Source organism: Chiloscyllium punctatum, chromosome 40, assembly GCF_047496795.1.
Source record: "Chiloscyllium punctatum isolate Juve2018m chromosome 40, sChiPun1.3, whole genome shotgun sequence".
Lineage (NCBI taxonomy): Eukaryota > Metazoa > Chordata > Chondrichthyes > Orectolobiformes > Hemiscylliidae > Chiloscyllium > Chiloscyllium punctatum.
In genome coordinates this window covers 67,507,643-67,533,049 of record NC_092778.1, presented here as the reverse complement: position 1 = coordinate 67,533,049, position 25,407 = coordinate 67,507,643, and the positions used below count along the sequence as shown (strand labels likewise).

The 25,407-nt window shown below is 41.8% G+C and overlaps 1 protein-coding gene across 3 annotated transcripts in view; it reads left to right on the top strand.

Moving 5' to 3' along the window:
• The window catches only part of smg1 (SMG1 nonsense mediated mRNA decay associated PI3K related kinase), a 173,947-nt gene that overhangs the window by 134,955 nt on the left and 13,585 nt on the right, over positions 1–25,407 (top strand). For 2 of the 3 annotated variants that reach the window (XM_072560184.1, XM_072560186.1), the window contains exons 50-62: positions 1,430–1,664; positions 1,764–1,990; positions 2,973–3,129; positions 3,715–3,904; positions 6,131–6,600; positions 7,203–7,343; positions 7,985–8,137; positions 9,116–9,295; positions 14,124–14,351; positions 17,236–17,447; positions 22,944–23,050; positions 23,863–24,042; positions 24,428–24,534. In XM_072560184.1, coding sequence (XP_072416285.1) covers positions 1,430–1,664; positions 1,764–1,990; positions 2,973–3,129; positions 3,715–3,904; positions 6,131–6,600; positions 7,203–7,343; positions 7,985–8,137; positions 9,116–9,295; positions 14,124–14,351; positions 17,236–17,447; positions 22,944–23,050; positions 23,863–24,042; positions 24,428–24,534 — 2,587 coding nt within the window. The remainder of the gene's footprint in view (positions 1–1,429; positions 1,665–1,763; positions 1,991–2,972; positions 3,130–3,714; positions 3,905–6,130; positions 6,601–7,202; positions 7,344–7,984; positions 8,138–9,115; positions 9,296–14,123; positions 14,352–17,235; positions 17,448–22,943; positions 23,051–23,862; positions 24,043–24,427; positions 24,535–25,407) is intronic. The other variant, XM_072560185.1, reaches the window with a different exon arrangement.

Below are 25,407 nucleotides of genomic sequence, written 5' to 3'. Positions count from 1 at the left end.
GGGCTCTAACAGATAATGCCTCTGGTCTAAGGCTTTCATGTCTTTAAAAACAAACTGGTATAATCAAAGAGGAGAAGGAGAAAGTGAGGACTGGAGATCAGAGTGGAGAGTGTGTTGCTGGAAAAGCACAGCAGGTCAGACAGCGTCCGAGGAGCAGGAGGATCGATGTTCCAGGCAGAAGCCCTTCATCAGGGATGAGGCTTATGGGCTGGGGAGTTGAGAGATAAATGGTGGAGGGGAGGGGGGGTGGGGCTTGTTGTCGGAGCTGGGGGTAAGGTTGCTGAGAATGCAATTAGTAGATGGTGATAGGTCGGAGTGGTGGATGGAGCTGATAGATGGGAAAGGTGATGGACGGGTCATGAGGGCGGTACCGAGCTGGCGGCTTGGGACTGGGATAAGTGGGGGGATGGGAAATGAGGAAACCGGAGAAATCCACATTTATCCCGTGTGGTTGCAAGGCGGAATATGAGGTGTTTTTCCTCCAGTTGTCGGGTGGTACGGGTTTGGCAATGGAGGAGGCCCAGGACCTGCATGAGCTTGGCGGAGTGAGAGGGGAAGTTGAAGTATCCAGCCATGGGGCAGTGAGGTTGGTTGGTGTGGCTGTCCCAGAGGTGTTTTCTGAAACTATCTACAAGTAGGTGTCCTGTCTCCCCGATGTAGAGGAGACCACATTGGGTGCAACGGATACAGTAGATGACATTGGCATTGATTCTCCTGCTCCTCTGATGCTGCCCGATCTGTGCTTTTTCAGTAAGACTTTCTCAACTTGAATCAAAGGGGTGTGCCCGCTAGCTACATAACTAGCCTTTGTTTAGATTAGAGTTTTTGATTCCATTCAGCAGCAGTGTGTGAAGAAAGGCTGCTGGTTCTCTCCCTCCTTCTGACTTTGTAACCTGTGAGCTTTTTGTGTCATATTCACTCTTTGTGCTTAGTGGTCTATTTATGGGGATTGTTGCAAGTTTTCAGAACAGCATCATTAAGCGGGATAGTCTGTCGGGTTTTCGGCTAGTATAGGCTATCCGGTATTCTGTTTTCTGTTCTTTTGTGTTTCATTCCAGAATTTTGAAAATAAATTCTGTTTGTTTTAAAACTTGGTATTCGAATCAGCTAATTTACTCTGGGAATATCCACTGTACACTTACCGAAACAAATAGCAAAGTTACAATCTGGGCTACCTGCTTAAGGATATTTTGAAGGGTTGGGTTGGGTTCATAACACATTTTAGTGGAAAAATGCTTTTAGACAAAACTAGTGAAGGTTTGAATATCTGATGTTTTTGACATTTTGGAAATACAACCCATTGCTGCAGATTAAAAATCCTAATTGAAGTAAAAATGGAAGGTTGGCCTGTTGTAAGTAATTTGTGCACATAGTACATTCTTGAGGATATGTGTGTCCATCCTTAACTCTTTCTTCAATTATGTTACAGACGCAACCTCATGATGGAAGGAGCTGCTTCGAGTGCAGGGGAGCAACTTGTTGATCTAACTTCCAGAGATGGTGCTTGGTTTTTAGAGGAGCTGTGTAGTATGAGTGGTAATGTGACCTGTCTTGTACAACTTCTTGAGCAATGCCAGCTGGTTCCACAGGATCTTGATATTCCAAACCCAGTAGAAGCATCAGAAGCTGTGTATTTGGCCAATGGAGTATACACTTCTCTGCAGGTTAGTGCAACTAAAGGACGTTTCTCAGGTGTCAATAATCTGCTGACTTAATTCAAATAACTTAACCCTTTGTTAACAATTGGATATGATTTTCAACAGGAACTAAACACCAACTTCAGACAGATTATCTTTCCAGAAGCTCTTAGATGCATGATGAAAGGAGAAAATACATTGCAAAACATGCTTAATGAACTGGATAATATTATTGAACAGACAACTGATGGTGTTTCTTTGCAAATGCTGATCGATTCTCTGCAGGCTTATTTGAGAAATGCTGCAATGGGAATGGAGGAGGAAACCAATGCCCATTATATTGATGTTACCAGGTAAATGAATGATTGCTTAATGCATTCCTTGTGATGCTGATGCTTTATTTTTAACAGAAGAAAATGTGAGCTATGTTTAACAGTATATCACGCTACTGTTACTTTTTTCTTCGCCAAGAGCCTAATTCTGTTATACTTTGAGCTAAAGAACAAGCAGCTGATACATGATCCTTTATGCTAATTATTTTGCAGCTTATTCTACTACGAAAGGCCTTGAGGCAACAATGCTACATAATTACATGTAGTTATAGTGGCAGTGACATTGGGAGTGCTTTATACAGGTTAATTTGACGTTGCTAGAGATTAAATAATTTCTTGAACTGTAGTAAAAACTTGGAGAATACATGGAGTGGTTTTGAATTGCCACAGCTGGTGGGGAATTTGTCTTGTGGCAATGCATGTGGTGGGCATCAAGTGGTGAGTTTTCTGTTGGCATGAGCAGCTAAATTATCCCTGAATATAAATTGAGGTGCCTCAAAACAAACCAAAGTAGTACAGATGCTGAAAATTAAAAACAAAGTGCTGGAGAAACTCAGCAGATCTAGTAGCCTCCGTGGAGAGCAGAGCAAAGTTACTGTTTTAGTTCGGTTGACTCCTCTTCACAACGGAGTTAACTTTGGAAACATAAGTGAGGTTCAGGTTGGCATCTATCCTATTGCCTGTTGTGAGGATACTTCAGTCAAATTCAATGCACACTTGCTGTGCTCAAATGTCCCTGCAGAGGGCACCACATTTTCAGATTTCTTTTTAATAATTGCACCTTCTAGTGCAAGATTACACAGAAAATCATGTTCCTGAAGGCTGATAACCTTTTCAATAGAAAGGCAGAAGGTACCAGAGAAATTTTATTTAATATCATGAGTTGGATATAAGTTAGCTCCTTTGACACAAGATGCAATTTTGAGCCAAGTTCATACTTTTGACTGCAGGCATGCAAGTTATTTGAGCAGAGCCTTTATATTTGCTATGTTTGTCCCTATAGGATGCTGCGTGCCCAGTATACTGAATTGATTCAGCCAAGAAGCGTGGATGTTTCAGTGGAACAGACACCCAAAATGTCAGCTGGGCAAATGTTACTTGTAGCTTTTGATGGGATGTTTGCTCAAGTGGAAATTGCATTTGGTTTATTAATTGAGAAGGTAATATGTTTGCATAGTTATATTACAAATCCCCAAATTCTTGTGTGTATATTGTGTAGATGTGGCTTAGTTTTCACACACTGAAAATGTAGTTGAATTGAAACTTTTTTTCTTGTATCTTTAACTGTGTGTACTGTGTGTTATCTGATTTTGTGAAAGCATATATCAAGTTATGATTTGGTATTATTGTAAACCACCTTGTTCCTGATTACAGTATTTAAAATACTGAATTATTTCCTTCATGTACAACGCAGGCTATTAAAGCAATAACATAAATTTAGCAACACATATTGATCTAACAGAAACAGTAGTTGCTGGAAAAGCTCAGCAGGTCTAGCAGTATCTGTAAAGAGAAATCTGAGTTAACATTTCTGGTCCAGTGACCTTTCCTCAGAACGGACGCTTCTGAGGAAGGGTCATTGGACCCAAGGTGTCAACTCTGATTTCTCTTTACAGATGCTGTTAGACCTGCTGGGCTTTTCCAGCAATTTCTGTTTTTGTTTCTGATTTACAGCATCTGCAGGTATTTTGGTTTTTATTTGTGTTGATCTCTCATTTTCAATTGTGTAATAATTATCCCTATAGTTGAACAAGATGGAGGTACCATTGGCATGGCGGAAGATTGACATTATCAGAGAGGCCCGCAGTACCCAGGTCAATTTCTTTGATGATGACAATCACAGACTAGTGTTGGAAGAGATCTTCTTCCTTAAACGGCTACAAACTATAAAAGAATTCTTCCGACTTTGTGGTACTTTTGCTCATACGTTATCAGGTAATACTTGAAAGTTTGTTTTAAAATAATTCATATTATATAAAAGTTTGTTATTGCTGTTGTGAAAGGATACTTTGACACATGTATAAGGATGATGTCCACTTTTGAAGTCTGAACACACTCAGCTGTCTCCACAGTTCATGCAGACGTGTATTAAGTTCTGTTGTACAACATAGTTATATAAAATTGTTTTTTATCTCCTTCCCATAGTGATAATTTGCAGTTTCTATTACAGCAATGAAATTAATGAATGAATGAGTGGATGATCTTCTGATTAATGTAAATAACTGAAGTGACAGTTGAGGTTTAACCATGAATTGCCAAAATTGAATTAAGTATATGTTCCATTCAACTTAATTGAAATGACTTTGTCTAAGTAAAGATTACACACCATTATTGCTTCACTCACGTACCCCAAAGGTACCATCTGAATGATGTGTCCATGCATCTTCTGTTTTACACCTGCCATTCTTCTAAGGTTAGGTTTGCAGCTGAACAGTCTTGTACACCAGCATCTTAGAATTTGCTGCCAGTTTTCAAAGGTGCAATAAACCTTAAGACATAGGAACAGAATGATGTCATTCAGCCCAATGCTTCTGCCTTCTCCCTGTAACCCTTGATCCCCTTCCCAATCAAAACCTATCTGTTCTCTGTGTTAAATCCCTAGGCATCTGTGCAGCCATGAGTTCCACAGATTCCCCACCCTCTTGCTGAAGAGGCTTCTCCTCATCTGATTTGATTCACTGTAGTCACATGCACCTGAGTACAGTGAAAAGCTATGTTTGCAGGCTGTACAGGCAGGTCATAGTTAGTAAGGACATATAGATCAAAGGGTGCTGAGACAGTGAGGTATGCAAAGTTACACTGCACAGGAGGTGGGCAAAACAAGATCAGCATTAAATAAAGGTTAATGTTATTTGAAGTCAGAGTCCATTCATCAGTCTAATGATGGTAGGGACAAAGCTGTTCTTGAAACTATTGGTATGTGTTCCTGCTTCTGTATCTCCTTCCTGACGGAAGAGGTTGAAAGAGAGCATTACCAGGGTGGGAGGGGTCTTTCTTGGGCAATGAGACGTGTAAATGGAGTCAATAGACAGAGGGTTGGCTTCCATGATGATGGGGGTTGTGTGCAAAACCTTCTGTAATTCCTTATGGCCCTGAGCAGAGCAGTTACTATACCATTCTGCATCTGGACAATATGCTTTCGATGGTACATCTGTAGAAGTTGGTGAGGGTTCTTATGGACATGCTGAATTTTGGTTCTAAAGGGTTGTCCTTTCTCTCTGAGGTTGTACTCTCTGGTCCTACTTACTCTCCTACTAGTGGAAGCATCATTTCCACTCAGTATTCTCTAAGTTAGAATTGGATCCACCTCATCCTTCACAACTCCATTGAGTACAGACCCAGAGTTGTCACCTGTTCCTCATATGACAAGCTCTTCGTACCTGGGATTGCCAAAACTGCTCTCAGTATTCCAAATGCAAACTGACAAGAGTCTTAAAAGCCTCAGCAGTACATCTCTGCTCTTGTATTCTAATCTTCCTGAAATGAATGCTAACATTGCATTTGCCTTCCTAACTGAATGGGCATGTTAACCTCAAGAAATCCTGAAGTTTAGGATTCTCAAGTCCCCTGGTGCTTCAGATTCTGAAACCTGTTCCCCATTTAGAAAATAGTTTATACCACTACTCTTCCTACCAAAGTGCAGACCCTCATGCTTTCCCACATTAAATGCTATCTGCCACTTCTTTGCCCACTCTCCTGGCCTGTCCAAGGTCCTCTGCAGCCTCCCCACTTCCTCAACACAACCTGTTCTTCCACCTGTCTCTGCATCATCTGCAAACATAGCAACAATAGTCTCCGTTCCTTCTTCCAGTTAATGTGTACCGTAAATTGTCCCAACATAGACCCCTGAGGAACTCCACTCATCACTGGCTGCCATCCTGAAAAAGATCTCTCGCTCTCTTGCTCTCTTTCTCTACCCTGATTTCTGTCGGTCAGCCTAGCACTGTGGGCTCTGTCTTATGTAGCAGCCTCGCATGTGGCACCTAAAATGTTTAACAAATCGTTTATTTTGAGTCGCTATGAATTCTCATTTCTTTTTATGTTTGACGAATTAATTTGAATCCCTTTAGTTTTAATTTAAAGGCTTGCCCTGAAGTGTGTCTCTGTATTTGGCTCTTATATGTCACATTTGTAATGTGCACACTGTATTTTATTCTCCAGGGGCTATTTCTCTCGATGATCCCAGTTCATTGAATGGTCCTGTACCAATGGTTAATGTAAAATCCATGTACAGAAGTTCCTGCTTCAGTGAAGATCAAATGGCCAAGCCAATAAAGGCTTTTACAGCAGACTTTGTAAGGCAGCTTTTGATCGGCCTGCCAACCCAAGCCCTTGGCTTAACTCTTTGCAGTTACATAAGTGCTCTTGGTGTGGACATTATTGCACAGGTAGAAGCCAAAGACTTTGGTGCTGAAAGTAAGGTCTCTGTGGATGACCTTTGTAAGAAAGCAGTGGAACACAATATTCAGGTTGGCAGATTTTCGCAATTAGTTATGAACAGAGCCACTGTTCTGGCCAGCTCATATGACACTGCCTGGAAAAAGCATGACCTGGTTCGCAGGTTAGAGACTAACATTGCATCATGTAAGACCAGTTTTCAGAGGGTGCAGATACAGATTGCAATGTTTCAGGTAAGCTCTTGCTTTATGTTTTTACTCTCATTCTGTTTAAAGGCAAAGTAAAATGTACAGAATACCCTTTGTTTGAACTATGTCCCCTCCCCCTCCCCCTCACTCCATAAACACCAGATATGAAGAGTATTCCTCTACTGCAACAGAACAATCTGACCCTCTGAAACTTCACTGAATGTAAAAGATTTACATTCCCATTTCTGATGTTAGGCAGCTCTCTATTTATTCTTCAAACTAGCTTGAAATTTGATCCAACGTGTATGGGCAGTTCCCTGTAAATCATTGCAGTGGGCAAACAGTGAGGTAGACTCTTTTTGAGAGGTGTCGAGATTGGAGCTACAGTTTCTGTTTAAGATTGAACTTATTTGATATTTATGCATTTAGAAATAATTTTTAAAAACCTCACTCTTCTTGCTGTCTTACTTAACATAACCTTTGTTGTAAGATCACTGTTAAGTACTCAGCATTAGAAATTTTTCCATACAATTGCACATCTTGCTTGAAGATGCAGACTCATTAACAGCAATATTCTCTGTATATATTTTGAATTCATATCATGTGTAATTGATCTGTGTTGACTATATTCCATTCATTCCTAACAGTGGCAGCATGAAGATATTCTCATCAATAGAACCCAGCCTATTTCCACTGTTACACCTCCACCTCGCTCAGGCATTCTATCCAATATGAAAAAGAAGCTGCATGCACTTAGTCAGCTGGAGGTTTCTGTTGCTACCGTACAGGTAAATGACTAGCTTTGTGCAACATGGGCAGGAGACCTTTCTCTAGTGTGACTGGTGCTGTCAGTCAAAGCTGACAACTGGATAAAGTAACCATTATCCCCATATTTTGATGGTTTATCTGAGGTGGCTGGAGATGTTAACTTGTATGTGCAGGCCAATAGTGAGCCTTCAGCATTGTTGGCCATTGTTGAGCTTTTGTTACACACAGATTGACATAATTGCAAATCTATTTACAATTTAGAATACATAACTCAAGCACATTGTTGAAAATCTGGTCTTTATAAATTCCATGAATTTGTCACACCCAAAATCACAGTGGATTACAAAGCTGCTGTCATTGGAATGCAAAAGACACCTTTTACAATGACATGGGGATCTTGTCACTTCAAGATAGAATTTCTCGAGTGAGTGGCCATGGGTAAAAGCTTGCCAGGCCAAATGATAACCAGGACTAGAGACTTTGTGCTGTTGCCTCGTTATAGAAATTTAAATTCATTTGTGTTCTTTTATGTTAAATTTTAATGATGAAATATTTGCCATTTTATGTCATACTTTTTTAACTTCCTAGAAATGTGTTCATATAAAAAAAACTTAAAGTTTATCACCTAATCATTTTATTTAACAAATTTTGAACCCCACAGGAAAAGCTGGCAGCTTTAGAAGCTAGTATTGAGCAGCGTTTGAAATGGGCTGGAGGAGCGAATCCTGCTTTGGCTCCTATTCTACAAGATTTTGAGGCCACTATCACTGAAAGGAGGAATATGGTCATGAAGGAAAGTCAACGAGCAAATCAAGTATGTGTCGCATTGATCTTTATGAAACCTAAAACCACATTTTGACTGATGCTAAGATGGTTTTTGAATATGTGGAGTGATTTCCATCAGCATTGCTGCTTAGGTGTTCCTATGCTATAAGGGGCCATGCTTCTCAGATGTTGCTTTCTTTCCCCACTTTCAGCTCCATGTATCTTTTGACAGATCTTCAGAAAAATTCAAAGCCAATATTTGTTTGAGCGATTTATTATCCATCCCTAATTGTTATCAAAAAAGTGATGGTGAAGCAGCACCTTGAGTCACTGCAGTCCAGGCAGTGTAAATGCACCCACAGAGCTCTTTAGGACATAATTCCAGGATGTTGACCTAATGACACTGATTGGACAGAGATATAGTTCCAACTCCAGATGGCTTTGGCTGGAAGCGGAGCATCTTGTACATGTGCTATCTTTGTCCTTTTGGGTGGTAGAATTTAATAGTTTGGAAGGTGCTGTTGAGGGAGTCCTGATGAGTTGCTGCATAGCATCTGGTAGTTACTACACACAGCTGTCACTGTGTGGTAGAGTGAATCAATGGTGAAGGTGTTAAATGGGGTGCTAATTAAGTGTGCTCATTCGGTGTTGGAACTGCACCCATCCAGACTGCATCACACTCCTGTCTTGTGCCTTGCTGGGTGGGCTTTAGGGAGTTGGGAGGTAAGTTACTCACGGTAGGATTCCTAGCCCCTGACCTGTTTTAGTAGCCACAGTATTTATGTCGCTGGTACAGTTCAATTTCTGGTCACTTGTAACCTCCAAGAGGACTTCAGTAGAAGATGGTTAAATGCGCTTTGTCTGGCAATATTCAGCACTTGTGTGGCTTGAATGTTACTTGCCATTTAACAACCCGAGCCTGTGATGTAGCTTCCCCAAAGTGAACTTTTGTTTAAAAGAAGTTAATGCTTAAAAGAATCAAGGATTTCTTCTTCAGCATCGTTAACAATGTTTTCCATTTCTTCAGGTAACTTTCCTCTGTAGCACAATACTTCACTTTGAAAGTTTGCGAACCAGGACCCCAGAAGCCTTGAGTTTGGATGCAGCGTTATTTGACTTAATTAAACGGTGCCAACAGATGTGTTCGTTTGCATCACAATTTAGCAGTTCAGTCTCTGATCTTGAACTCCGCCTGCTTAAGCGCTTGGTGAGTTGAAAATAATTTTTTGTTCCAGTAACTCTGTAGGGTATAACTCTGCATCTTTGCAAATGGTCAACTTTACTGAATAAAGTTTGTTGAAAGGTGGTCATGTACAGAGCCCCGTTAAGGAAAGCCACTCGACTGGAAACTTTCTGAAGCTGCTGGTTGGTTATATTCATGAGTCTTGACACATCTTAGATGCTTTTGAGGCACATATATTAGAATTTAGATGATAAAGTATGCTGCTAATATGAAATATTTAATTATGAAGCTCTCAAATGTCACAACTTATCATAAAATAATTTTAAAGAATTTGTTGTAACTTGAGTTATTTGACATGATATATCTCTTTGCTTTATTCTTTGACTTCCCTCTGTTTCCCAACTATTGGAATGACCTTTCCATTCCTCTACCCACCAATATTTGACAGAGAGCAAGAGTTCCTGATCTGCCATTTTTCAACCAATTGCTACCATATCTTGAACAGCACATGAAGCATAACCAGATGATACTTTTGTTTTCTCTTACCTGCCTCTACTTATTGCTTATTAGCACAACTGAGAATTTGTATGGCTGCTTTGTGACCAAGGCAAAAATGAGGACTGCAGATACTCTGGATCAGAGTCTAGATTAGAGTGGTGCAGGGAAAGCACAGCAGGTCAGGCAGCATCCGAGGAACAGGAAAATCGACATTTCAGGCAAAAGCCCTTAATCGGGAATGAAGGCAGGGAGCCTCCAGGGTGGAGAGATAAATGGGAGGGGGGTGGGGCTGGGGAGAAGGTAGCAAAGAGTACAATAGGGGGTTGGGGGTGGGGATGAAGGTGGAGTGGATAGGTGGGAAGGAAGATTGGCAGGTAGGACAGGAAACGAGGACAGTGCTGAGCTGGAAGGTTGGAACTGGGCAAAGGTGGGGGGAGGAGAAATGAGGAAACCGGTGAAGTCCACATTGATGCCCTGGGGTTGAAGTGTTCCGAGGCAGAAGATGAGGTGTTCCTCCTCCAGGCATCGGGTGGTGAAGGAGCGGCGGTGGAGGAGGCCCAGGACCTGTCCTCGGCAGACCGTGAGGGGGAGTTGAAATGTTGGGCCAAGGGGAGGTAGAGTTGATCGGTGCAGGTATCCTGGAAATATTCCCTAAAGCGCTCTCGAGAAGGAACACAGACTCAGGATTTTTGTGCTAATGTCGTGCAGTAACAAGAGAGGTTTTGAAGTATTTCTGTCAACACTGACTGTCACTCTCACTTTGCCTCTGCAAAGCCCTTGAACAACAGCAGCATTCTCTCCCACACTTCTCATGGTGCTGCTTTGCTGGACTCCATGTACAATTCCACTCTTAGCTGTCCCAGTGCAGAGCATTTCAATCATAGCACCTCACAGTGGTTGTACCCTGAATCAGAAGTTGTCTGCTAATTTAGAAATAGTGTTCTATTTCTGGGGATAGATTGGCTACTAATGTCCATTATAAACCCACCAACTCCCACAGTCACCTAGAATATACATCCTCGCATCCTGTAAAGACTCCATTCCATTTTCCCAGTCCCACTATCTCTGTTGTATATTTTCTAATGATGATGTCAACTTTGACAAGGGGGCCTCCAAAATGTCTACCTCCTTCCTCAACCAAGGATTTTCCAGCACTGTTGATGACAGGGACCTTGACTGGGTCTGATCCAATTCCCGCACTTCTGCCTTCATTCCCTCCCACAGCAGTGGTAGGGTTCCCCGGTCCTTACCTACCGTCTCAACAGCATCCGCATTCAAAAGATCATTAACCGCCATTTCAGTCATCTCCAGCGAGATGCCACTATCAGACACACATTTCCCTCCCCTCCCTTGTCCACCTTCCATAGGGAGTATTCCCTCTAGGCCACACTGGTCCATTCCTCCTTCACTCCCAACAACCCCCACAGCCCCACGGTACCTTCCTTTACAATCGCCAAAAGTGTAACACCTGTACATTTACCTCCTCCCACCTCATATCCAAGGGCCCAAACACCCCTTCGAGGTGAAACAGCACCTTACATGCACCATGCAATCTCGTCTACTGTATTCGCCGCTCACAATGTGGTCTCCTCTACGCTGAGGAGACTAAGTGGGTGACCGCATAACAGAACATCTATGTTCTTCCCACAAAAAAGACCCTGAGCTTCCAGTTGCCTGCCACTTTAACACCCCATCCTGTTCCCTGGCCAACATCTCTGTCTCAAGCTTGTTGCCTTGCTCCAGTGAGGTTCAGTACAATCTGGGTGAACAGCACCTTATTTTCTGCTTGGGGACCCTCCAGTCCTCCAGACTTGATATCTAGTTCAGTAACTTTACAGCCCAATCTCCTCCATGACCCTAGCCCTCTACCCCCACACACCAGGCCTTGTGATCATCGTCTGCCATTATACACTACCCATTGGCAGCCACTAACAATCCCCATTTAACATCTATTCACCCCCCTAGTCAGATCACTATCCACTTCTTTGTCTGTCCAACTGTTCTTTGTCTTTGAGCTCTATCCCTACCTATCATTTACTCCTTACCACCCCAACCTACCTTCTGCATATAAACCAACACTTTCCCAGCTACTGTCAGTTCTGATGAAGGGTCACTGGACTCAAGGCGTTAACACTGATTTCTCTTCACAGATGCTGCCAGATCTGCTGAGCTTTTTCAGCAATTTCTGTTTTTGTTCCTGATTTACAACATCCACAGTTCTTTTTGGTTTTTGTTTACAAATTGTGTTTTGGATTCCAAAGTCTAAATCATTCTGTATATTGCGAATAAGAACAGCACAAGCACAGATGCTTTGCATTAGATTAGATTCCCTACAGTGTGGAAACAGGCCTTTCGGCCCTACCAGTCCACACTGACCCTCCGAAGAGTAACCCACCAAACCCATTTCTCTCTGACTAATGCACCTAACACTATGGGCAATTTAGCATCAACAATCCACCTGACCTGCACATCTTTGGACTGTGGGAGGAAACTGGAGTACCTGGACAAAACCTACGCAGACACAGGGAGAATGTGCAAACTCCACACAGAGACAGTCGCCTGAGGTTGGAATTGAACCTGGGGTCCCTAGCGCTATGAGACTGCAGTGCTAACCACTGAGCCACCATGCTGCCCCACTTTTCATCATCTGTCAGTCTGAATTGCAGCTTTTTGCCTGTATCCTGAAAGTAGGAAGTGGGTTAGTTGGCAATCTATTCCACTACTTGTTCCCTGTCTCAACAGATTCTAATACTATGAATGGGAAAGAGAGAAAGGATACTTGACTTAATCTAAACTTTGGAGTTAGCACAGCTTGGTATTTATTCATCTTGTCATCTAGAAGGGAGTTGCACAAACCTTTTTGCCTTTGGGCTACACTAATTTATAAGCATATGACTTGTGGATTGAACCTGAGTTTTACATCTATTGGATGTAGGTTTGCTTGCTGAGCTGGAAAGTTCATTTCCAGACATTTTGTCACCCTACTAGGTAACATCTTCAGTGGGCCTCAGGCGAGGCATGCTGAAAATTCCTGCTTTCTATTTATATGTTTGGGTTTCTTTGGGTTGGTGATGTCATTTCCTGTGGTGAAGTCACTTCCTGCCCCTTTTCTCAGGGGGTGGTAGATGGGGTCTAACCCGATGTGTTTGTTGATAGCATTCCAGTTGGAATGCCATGCTTCTAAGAATTCTCATGCATGTCTTTGTTTGGCTTGTCATAGGATGGATGTGTTGTCCCAGTTGAAGTGGTGTCCTTCCTCATCTGTATGTGAGGATACTAGTGAGAGCGGGTTATGTCTTTTTGTGGCTAGCTGGTGTTCATGTATCCTGGTGGCTAGTTTTTTGCCTGTTTGTCCAATGCAGTGTTTGTTACAGTCCTTGCACGGTATTTTGTAAATGACATTAGTTTTGCTCATTTGTATAGGGTCTTTCAAGTTCATTAGCTGCTGTTTTAGTGTGTTGGTGGGTTTGTGGGCTACCATGATGCCAAGGGGTCTGAGTAGTCTGGCAGTCATTTCTGAGATGTCTTTGATGTAGGGGAGAATGACCCCCATCTACCACCCCCTGAGAAAAGGAATAGGAAGTGACTTCACCACAGGAAATAACATCACCACAGGAAATGACATCACAACCCAAAGAAACCCAAACATATACATAGAACGCAGGAATTTTCAGCATTGCCTTGCCTGAGGCCTACTGAAGATGTTAACCTACTAAGGTAACGAAGCGTCTGGAAATAAACCTGAACTTAAGCGACAAATCTTTTAAATCTATGCTTATTCAACTGCCTATATTCCAAATCTTTCATTCTTACCAATAATGCGATTTAGGATTTACACTGGCATAATACAGTGATATGAGAATAACACCTTCCACACCTTGCCCAATAGCATTCCAACTGATCTAATCAATGGATCATGGGCTGAGGTTCCTAGACATTGGGAGCTGAAATTTGACAGCCAGTGATCTGTTCCTGGGAGCATTAATGTTGCCAATAGATACAAATTTACGAACTGAGTCAGATATAAGTTTCATGTTTCTCTGTTTCTCTGTTGTATATCCCTTCAGCCCAACAAGTCCATCTCTTTGTTTATCTCTACTTAATGAAACAAGCAGACAGGAATTTTTCTGGAGCTAGGATTGAAGCAACATGGTGTAATCTACCAATGCTGTCAGGAATGACTGATAGACTATGAGGATCTGGGGACTGAGTTTAAAATTTTGTTGCACTGATTAACTGCAGCAGCTGATTCTGGAAATGTAGCCTCACGCACAAATAGAAATGAGATTCTCATTATCGCAATCAAATGCCCAAAGCAGTTTCAATCAAGTGTGATGTTTTCTATTTATTTCAGGCTACCAGTCTTGAACATCCCATAGGAAGTTCTGAATGGCTTTCTTCTGCTCACAAACAACTGACTCAAGATATGTCAACTCAGAGAGCAGTGCAGTCCGAGAAGGAACAACAGATTGAAGCAGTTTGTGAAACAATACAGACGCTGGTGGATAATATTAAAACTGTTCTTACTGGCCATAACAAACTTTTGGCAGATGTTAAACACCTACTTAAAGCAATGGCAAAGGTAATGCCTTCATTAGTTTTTTGGGGGGATTGGCTGATATGGCTTTCAGACTTTATTTCTGCTTTTGTGGTCTACTGACTATTTTACTTGTTGTCTCCAAATCCATTTAAACTGTCAGGTTTCCCAGACAGTCTATCGAGAGTTAAAATTAAGAATGTATTTTGCTTTCTATTCACAAATATTCAGAGGTCGTCTATTGATTCTGTAGGTTAATGGAAAACAAAATATTACAATGAAAGATGTGAGAAAGTAGTATATGGTTGCAGCAACCTCTTCCAAGTTGAGTATTGTAAATGTTGACAATACTATTTTGTTTGGAATGTTGGTTTCAAGCTTCCTTTAGAAGTGGAGGACCAGAACATGAGACAGCCAGAATGGTTGGCTAAATCACTTTACTGCATAATTTGACAGTTTGATGCCACAAGGCGACCCTCCCCCCAATCTGTGGGTCCAGATACCACCGTTTCACTCACCTGTGGTTTACTGTAGTCCAAACATATAGGGAATCTTCCAGAGCCAGGGATCAGGAGGCTGCCGGGAAGACATGTTTCCCATTTAAATGAATGGGATCGTTCCTATCCACAGTTTCAGCCTTCCGTGTGTACAGGGGGGCTACTGTATTTCCTTAACTTTGACAGTTTAGAAAGATGGTGATGTGAATCACTTGATCAACCTTGCTGTTCACTCTGTAGACTGTTTCCTGGAGCTGATTGGTTCCAGTTGGTCATGAGCCTCTATTTCAAGTGACCAAACCATCCACCTTTCCAGGAGGGATGTTGGATCTACTCACAAACGAGTTGAGGTTTCTGCATGTGTAAATGAGTAAACAGCTGTTTGCCCAAATGAGAGGCAGAACATGCACATGAAATTAGACCAGAGTTCAGTCGGGCTGACCAGGTTCTCATCTCTTGAAGAATTAATGGGGAAGGTACATCTGCTTGCTTGGGGGAGACTCAATGAAAGCAGTGTGCCTACCAGGCACTTAACCTTCAAGCCTTCCCTACAAGTGTCCAAAATGTAGCCAGTCAGCAGCTCTTCAGTGCCACCAATAAGAGTGTAGGTTGCTGGCAGCACTGCTCTTAGCCAATCATGGAAAGGCCCTAAGCACAGCTGAGTGATGGTGGGATAGGTGCAGCAGAGATGGCAAGGCAAGGATGGCTGTCAGTGACCATCCTCCTGCCTAATCCCTTGTTCCCCAATCGGCTATAGAGTCCCTGATGGTGAGGTTCCCACCCCCAACAGGTTTTGCTGGGCTACCTTCTGAGACTCAGTTTATACAGTACAGAACATACCCTTCAGTCCATTGAGTCTGAACTAAAAATGCAATAGTTCTTACACTAGCCCCACTTTCACACACTAGGCTGAGACCTGTGTGCCCTCCTTTTAACCATCTGAGTTACCAATACATTGTGGTGGCCTCCTATGCATATCAGTGGATCATTAATGAGCCTGACTGCATCCTCTCCTCAGTGGAAGCTGACACAAGACCTGTCTCAGTTAAGTGGGCCTAATTGCAGTCTCTTCCATGCATTACATCCAGTCCTTTAATGTTTGGTAATATACAAAAATTAAACTGGTCATTTAAACTTTTAACTGTCTTCCAAACACCTCGACCTTAACTCATAATTATATGTAAGATCACATTTGGAAATAGTCTGAATTTGTTTCCTCCTCAAGACAGCTTTTGCATATGTTCTCAGATGCACTAAGTGAAAGTTAATCTTTTATTATTTAAACATTGCATGTGAATTTGTAGTAGTAATTGAAGTTTTTGTCTTTTCTGTAGAGCAAATTTCTGATCTAAATTATTGCTAATGATGTTTAACCTGTGTACTTTGCTGTATTTATATTTAATTTGATTAAGGTTTTAATTCTGAGACTGTTTTGGGATTGTGACAGTGATAACAGCTGGTTTTCAGATTTAGTTTACACACAGTGACCAAAATGTTCACACTTTGCATTCTCACTCACATTTTGTATATAAATAAATAAATCCAGATTAAGCAGTTAGGTTTCTAGCAAATTCCAAAAGGCAGTTTTGGAATGTTTTAAATGCAGAGAAATGACCTGATCAAGGTCAGCGTTAGGCTTAAGCTTGTGGAACGTGACTCTGGCTTCATACTGAACTGAGTAGAAAGTGAGATTGTTCCAAAGAAGTTTTAAAAATATTAATCAAAATGTCTCTGAAGAAACTTGGGCAGAAGAACCAGAGACTTAGATAACTTCCTTGTCAAACTAACTTGGTCAATTGTAGCCTAAGAGTCTGTGTTGCAAATGTTCAAAATTGCAGCGATACAAATGTCCTGTTAACAGCTGAACTAGCGAATGGTTCAGTAATCCGTATATCATAGTTTACATGACAGAAAAGTAGAATTTGTCACTCTCTGTAAATTCATACCTTGATGTCAGCCAAGACCACATTGTCCCTAACAGTCATTCTAATTGCATCTGCAAAGAACACTGACAGTTTTGTGTTAATGGGTTCTTCTCTCCATGAACTGGACTAAGTGTTACTAAAGCTAATTCCACATTCTAGACTTTTGGCTCATATAGAAAGGAGAATTTAGTTCATTTTGTCCTGATTTGAAAGTGCTTTCACCTTGGATGCCCACTGCATGCAAACTAACTGTGGCCATCTCTCTCTTGGTTTTCTGTCTTTTTAAAATAACTTTCTGTACATTCAGTATCCATTGCTGGATTCTTTTTTGGAACTTCAGTATCTAAGCACAGTAGTTTTCTGAAGTGATCAGTCATTGCAATCATTTGGTAAAATGTTTTCTGTTGCAAAAATAAATGGAACTGGCGGCAAATATATTTAACGTGGGGAAACCCTCTCTCATGAAAAGAAAATAATGTTTTCTCATTTTTTGGCACCTATTAAAAGGATGAAGAAGCAGCTCTAGGAGACAATGAAGATGTTCCCTATGAGGACAGTGTGCGTCAGTTTTTAGCTGAATACAAGTCTTGGCAGGATAACATCCAAACTGTGCTGTTCACAATAGTGCAGGCTATGGGACAGCTCAGAAGTCAGGAACATGTCGAAATGCTGCAGGAGATTACACCAACTCTAAAGGAAATGAAATCTCAGAGCCTAAAGTAAGGAAGATACTAAAATTATAAGTTATACAACTTGTTTGGCACTTTGATTTGACCAATCTCCAGTAAAACTTGAAAGAAAATGTCTTTTGATACCAGTCATAAATGTGCAGTTAGCAGTTGAAGCATGCTATTTTTCTGAGAGTATATATTAAATTAGGACCAAAAGTTAACCATTTGTATATTGCTTTTCACAGACCATTGTCTTGAACCTGATTTGCTATTATTTATATCAGGGTGAAATAGTAATGAATTTGTAAGCACTTTATTTTGCTTTTTAAAACTTGCATAATTTATTCACCACTGGGCACTTGTGCCACCTTGCTTTCCGTTTACCCTTTCTTTGTTTGTAGTACGTAGCTGATTTGTTTAAGTTCATGTCCTATTAAATATTTTTGCATGGCTCCATGCAAGTGATATTTTAAAACGCTTGTGTACAGCCTGTGCAGGAACTTTTCATTTATTACCTGGGTGTGCAGCTTACTGAAGTCCATTTACCTCGTCTCTTGAATAACATTAAATGTTGCAGTAATATATTAACTAATTTAGTGTTCTAAAACTTGAAATTGACATGGCTCAGTTAATGTTTTAACTGTAATTTTAAAACTTACAACATTACAGCTCAGTATAGGCCCTTCAGTCGTCGATGTTTCACCACCCTGTGAAAATAATCTGAAATCCATCTATCCTACACTATTCCATTCTCGTCGGTATGCCTATCCAATGACCATTTAAATGCCCATAAAGTTGGCGAGTCTACTACTGTTGCAGACAGTGGGTTCCATGCCCCTACTACTGTGTAAAGAAACTACCTCTGACATCTGTCTTATGCCTATCACTCCTCAATTTGAAGCTACGCCCCCTCATGCTATCCATCATCATTCTCAGAAAAAGGCTCTTACTGTCCTCACGATATAACCCTCTTATTGTCTTGTATGTCTCAATTAAGTCGCTTCTCAGCGAGTCTCTCAGCCTTTCCTTGTAAGACCTTGCCTCCAAACCAGGCAACATTTGAGTAAATCTCTGAACTCTTTCCAAAGCTTCCATGTCCTTCCTATAATGTAGTGACCAGAACTGTACGCAATACTCCAAGTGCGGCCACACCAGAGTTTTGTACAGCTGCAGCATGACCTCATGGTTCTGAGAGTGTCCCTCTACTAAGCAAAGCTAACACACCGTACGCTGCTTTAACTCTATCAACCTGGGTGGCAACTTTCAGGGATCTATGTACTTGGATACAGGGATCTCTCTGCTCATCCACGCTACCAGGAATCTTACTATTAGCCCAGTACTTTTTTTTTCCTGTTACTCCTTCCAAAGTGAATCACCTCTCACCTTTCCATATTAAACTCCACTTTCCACCCCTCAGCCCATCTCTGCAGCTTATTATGTCCCTCTGTAACCTACAACATCCTTCAGCACTGTCCACAACTCCATTGACCTTAGTGTCTGCAAGTTTACTAACCCATCCTTCTACGCCCTCATCCAGGTCATTTATAAAAAATGACAAACAGCGTAGGACATAGAAAAGTATAGCACAGAGCAGGCCCTTCGGCCCACGATGTTGTGCCGAGGATTATTCCTAATCTAAAATAAAATAACCTAACCATCGCACCCTCAATTCACTGCTATCCATGTGCATCCAGCAGTCGCATAAATGTCCCTAAGGATTCTGCTTCCACCACCACTGCTGGCATTGCATTCCATGCATTCTCTGCAAAATAAACCTTCCTGTGATGGCTCATCTATACCTTCCTCCTCAGTCCATTTCTGAGCTCCTTTCTAGCAAGCCTGTAATCCTCTAAAGCTGTGCTAGATCTTGCTTCCTCCATCTTATGTAGGCTGCCGCCTTCCTTTTGATGAGAAGCTCCTCTGTTCTCATCATCCAAGGCTCCTTAATCTTACCCCTCCTTGCCTGTCTCAGAGGAGCAAATTTGTGCATCACTCGCAACAGCAGCTCCTTAAACAGTCTCCACATGTCTGCTGTGCCCTTTGTGGAACAATTGCTCCCAGTCTGTACTTCCCAACTCCTGTCTGATAGCGTCATAATTTCCTTTTCCCCAATTAAATATCTTCCTTTGGTAATTGCTCCTTTCCCTCTCCAAGGCTATGGTAAATGTGAGACAGTTGTGATCACTGTCACCAACGTGCTCTCCCACAGCGAGATCTGACACCTGTCCTGGCTCATTGCTGAGCACCAAATTCAAAATGGCCTCTCCCCTCGTTGGTCAGTCTACATACTGAGTAAGGAAACCCTCCTAAACACACCTGGCAAAAACAGCCCCATCCAAACCATCTGCACTAAGGAGGTTCCAGTCAATATTGGGAAAGTTTGAAGTCACCCTGCTACATCCTGCATTTTTTCCAAAATCTGCTGGCTTATGAGTTCTTTCATCTCCATACTGTAGAAAATCCCCAATGAGCCCCAAAACAAATCATTGTGGGACACCACTGGTAACTGAACTCCAAGATGAACATTTCCCATAACCACCATCCTCTGTCTCCTGTCAGCTACCTAATTTCTGATCCAAACTGCTAAATCACTGTCAATCCCATGTCTCCGTAATTTGTGCAATAGTGTACCATGGGCAACCTTATTAAACGCCTTACTGAAATTCATCAACACACACCAACGTCTTTACCCTCATCCACTTGTTTGGTCACCTTCTCCAAGAACTCAATAAGGTTTGTGAGGCACAACCTACCCTTCACGAAACAGTGTTGACTATCCCTAATCAACTTATTCCTGTCGAGATGATTCTAAATCCTATCTCTTATAATCCTTTCCAACACTTTACCCACAACCGAAGTAAGGCTCACTGGTCTATAATTACCAGGGTTGTCTCTACTCCCCTTCTTGAACAAGGGAACAACATTTGCTATCCTCCAGTCTTCTGGCACTATTCATGTAGACAATGATGACATAAAGATCAAAGCCAAAGGCTCTGCAATCTCATCCCTGATTTCCCAGAGAATCTTAGGATAAATTCCATCAAGCCATAGGGACTTGGCTATTTTTGCACTTTCCAGAATTTCTAACAGCACCTCCTTGTCAACCTCAATCCCACCTAGCCTAGTAGCCTGTTTCTCAGTATTTGCCTCAACAACGTTGTCTTTTTCCAGTCTGAAAATTGACAAAAATATTCATTTATGGCTTTCCCTATCTCTTCTGACTCCATGCACAACCTCCCACTCTTGTCCTCGATTGGCTCTAATCTTTTGTCAATCGTTTATCCCTTCTGTACCTGGAGAAAGCTTTAGGGTTTTCCCTGATTCTATTCGCCAACAACTTCTCATGTCCCTTCCTTGCTCGTCTTAGCTCTCTCTTTTTAGGACTTTACTGGCTACCTTGTAACTCTCAATCGCACTGACTGAGCCTTCACATCCCATTCTAACGTAAGATTTCTTCTTCCTGTTGCCAAGACATTCAACTTCTTTAGTAAACCACGGCTTCTGCGCTCGGCACCTTCCTCCCTGCCTGGCAGGTACATACTTAGCAAGGACACGCAGTAGCTGTTCCTTGAATAAACTCCACATTTCTATTGTGCCCATTCCTTGCAGTTTCCTTCCCCATCCTAAATCTTGTCTAATCGCATCATAATTGCCTTTCCCCCAGCTGTAGCTCTTGCCCTGCGGTATGTACCTATCCCTTTCCGTCACTAAAGCCCTAAACATAACTGAATTGTGGTTGCTATCACCAAAGTGCTCACCTACCTCCAATTCTAACACCTGGCTGGGTTCATTACCCAGTACCAAATCCAATGTGGCTTCACCCCTTGTTGGTCTGTCTACGTACAGTGTCAGGATAGCTCTTGGACACATTGCACAAAAACTGACCTGTCTAAAGTATTAATGTCCTTTCTGCAACCATTAATACTACCTCAGTAGATGAGTCCTCAAACACTTTCTGCAACAGTAATACTGTCCTTGACTAACAGTGCCACACCACCCCCTCTTTTACCGTTTTCTCTGTTCTTACTGAGCATCTGAATCCCGGAACTTGCATCAAGCATTCAAGTCCCTGCTCTACCCATGTCTCTGAAATGGCCACAACATCAAAATTCCAGGTACGATCCATGCTGCAAGTTTACCCACCTTATTCTGGATGCACTTGGCGTTGCAATAGACACCCTTCAAACCAACCTTTTGCTTGCCAGTGCCCTCTTATGACCCTGAAACCTTATTTCAGACCTCCCTACTCTCAACCTCCTTTATATTTGAACGACAATTTAAGGTCCCACCCCCCTCCTGAATTAGTTTAAACCCACCTGAAGAGCATTAACAAATTTCTCTCCCCCTCCCTCTCCCACTTCCTCCCCATTTCCCCCCCCTCCCTAAAACTCTAAATCACTGGTGTCAGCACCAGCCTCACTCAGAGCTTTCTGAATTAAAACAGCCACATCCATTGGGAGTGGGTAAATAGAAATTGTTGGCTTGCTGTCCACAATGTTGTATCCATCAATTTTAATGTATAGAAATTTGTGGAGAGAAAAGATCCTATTTTTGGCAGGATTGCTGCCAGGAAGCATAGTTCGTAAAATCTTTTCACAGCAAGATAATCCAATTCAGAGTCGATGAGGATTCGAACCTGTAACCTTCAATCTGCCTGAGAAATGAGCATTTTTAGAAAATGCATCAATTTATTGTCTATTATAATGACCTTTTATCATGTCATGTAATTATTTGGGACCTACCACTATCCACTGGCTCGTAGATAAATGAACCTTTATCATCTGACACGAAACCACATTGGTCAAGAAGGCTTTGTGCTTTGGTCCCTTATCTGTGTGCAGTTAGTTACTGGTGATGGTCTCAGTATTAGCTTCCGTTATCTCAGGTGGTGAGAGGCTGGTAGGAAAAATGCGCTAGAGCAGCCATCAGATGAAGACCGGATTCAGCATAGCTACAGTCTCCGCTCTCTGCTTTGATGGTGCTCTGGTTAGCTTGATATGAGCACGGGGCAATTGTACTGTTTGCCACGAGAATTAATTCTCCATGTGCCTTCAGCAGGAGAGAAAGGAGCAAGAGATAGAAAAAGAAGAAGTATCTGATCACCAGTTTTTACACACCCTGTGCTTTATCCACAAATTAAAAGCAGGACTGTGAATAACCTCTACAGGTGTTCTTTGATAACAACATGTATTTTGTTAACGTGGATTCACTAACACGATTGACGAATTGAGGATATTGTTTCTAAAGCACGAACTTTTAAAATGTGTGTTGACTGTAACACAATTACATTGCCAGCACTATAAGGGCAGTTTCTAAAGCGCAAATTTTCTATAACATGGGGTGGCACAAGAACACAACCATTGTGTTATAGAAGAGCTGCCTGCATTTCATTAACCCCAATTCATGTTGCCTGAGTTTAAATTTACAGTTCACTAGCCTCTGAGGAAAGCATATGCTAGTTCACCAATAGTTGTGATATTCAGCTGATTTCTATCTCTTTCATTTGCCTTGTTTTCAATTGTAACGTTTGTCCTTGTCTTTCAGCGTCTACAATGATCTTGTCAGCTTTGCATCGCCACTCGTCACAGATAAATCTAACGAATGTTCAAGCCCGACTTCTGTCTCTGCCTTTCAGCCCAGTTTTGCAGCAGGTAAACGTTCATGTTCAACTTTGCACTGAATTTTCAGCCTTCACTTGCTACTCCCTGGAGTAGTGCTGACTGTAATATCAAGAAGTCCTTGAAACTTATAACATGCATTTATTACATAATAAATGATTAACCATAAATTTCTTGTGGTATAAATAGTTCTGTTCATTTGAAATTGATGCTCTAGTATTTGTCCAGAAGAGTGCAGGATGAAAAGCTTTGACTGCATGCACTCGCCACCCCCACCCCCACCCCCCCAACCTTTTTGAACAAGATTCTATAGTTACCAAATGTCACTTCATAAAAGAATTATTATTTTGTATTCGGTCACGACACACTCTTTCAAATAGACTAATGGATTTTTATTGTTCGAGCAGAAGTAAGCCATTCGGCCCATCAGGTATGTTCCTCCATTCAATATGTCACAGCTGATTATTCAATTCAGTACGCTGTCTACTTTATATCCTTTGACCCATTTTAGTCTGAAGAACTAGGTTTACTTATTGAAAATCTTCAATACAGAAAGAGTAATGATTCTTAACTCTCTTACCACAACTGCCTGAGGGAATTTGCCAACTTTTGAATTTGAGTTTTATTGTTGATTAGGTGCCTCGTTGTGACTACACAAGTTCACTCATCTCTTCCTGCAGGTTTTGAGTACAATTTTTATTGCATTAGAACACTGGTCTTTGAGCACTGTGTTTAATCCACTTTACTGTCCTCTTTCTCAAAATGGAATGTTTTTTCTTTTAATCCATTACTTCCTATAAATAAAGCAGGCAATTGCTTTAAGTATCCAACATTTATTTCTGCAGCAGTTCGCAGCAGTACAACTCAAAAGACACAACCAGAAGTGATGTCACAGAATGCACGGAAGATGGCTCAGAGAAACCTAGCTGCTTCAGCAAATACTCCACCAGGAACATCCATAGGGCTGGCAAAGAATGTTGCTCCAAGTCCTAAGAAGGCAGCCAGAGATCCCAAGACTGGGAAAGGTAAGTTTCCTTTCACAAAGAGATTGATGTCATTTCCAACCCGAACCCTGACCTTACTGCTCCAAAGATTTTTGGAATATGTAGGGACTGTTGTACTTTTGTGTATTACCTGAAAGTATAATGTTGCTGATGCTGGGAATATGAAATGAAAAAAACAAAGCTGCTGGAAATACTCAGCCACTCTGGCCTCACCTATGGAAAGTGAAATATGTTTGTTATTTTAGATTGACCTATTGAAAGACTTTTTCTTTCCTTTCAGTCAATGTCTGATCTGTGCATTTCCAGCATTTTCTGTTTGTTTGCCTTTTATTAACAGTTGTATTTGCTAAGGTGTCTAACTTAAAGCAAAATAGAAGGTACAAGTTTTATCTTCTTTGTATTTTAGCCGTTCAGGAACGGAATTCCTACGCTGTCAGTGTGTGGAAAAGAGTGAAGGCCAAGTTGGAAGGTAGAGATGTGGATCCCAACAGGAGAATGACTGTTGCTGAACAGGTACAACATTGTCATGGCACATTTGCCTCTTTAACGATATGTTTCTGATAGGAAACCCAAAGTATAACATCTGTTTTTGTATGTAAATAGGATATTGTGGTGGTGACAAAGTTTTGTTCAAGATCTAGATTACAAGGAGGCTTGCCATTATGGGAAAGAGCATTGGTGTTGGGAGGGAGAGTGTTCCAGATCATTGTGCTATTTCAGCAGACAGCCCAGCTGTCAATAGTGAAGAGGAGGGGCTGTGTCAGAGCCAAAGGTGGAGGATTGAATTTCACTGTTGTGGTTCTGTTCGCTGAGCTGGGAATTTGTGCTGCAGATGTTTCGTCCCCTGTCTAGGTGACATCCTCAGTGCTTGGGAGCCTCCTGTGAAGCGCTTCTGTGCTGTTTCCTCCGACATTTATAGTGGTTTGTCTCTTCCGCTTCCAGTTGTCAGTTCCAGCTGTCCGCTGCAGTGGCCGGTATATTGGGTCCAGGTCGATGTGCTTATTGATTGAATCTGTGGATGAGTGCCATGCCTCTAGGAATTCCCTGGCTGTTCTGTGTTTGGCTTGTTCTATAATAGTAGTGTTGTCCCAGTCGAACTCATGTTGCTTGTCATCTGTGTGTGACAACACTATTGTTATCATTGTTATCATTGGTTGGACCAAAGGGTCTGATTCAATGCATGCTTAACATAATACCAAACTCCTCCTACCCTGCCCCCTGTAAAAACGCCATCCCATATTCCCAATTCCCTCATCGCCGCTGCATCTGCTTCCAGGAGGACCAGTTCCGAAACCGTACAACCCAGATGGCCTCCTTCTTCAAGGACCACACTTTCCCCCCAGACGTGGTCGATGCCCTCCACTGCATCTCCTCCACTTCCCGCTC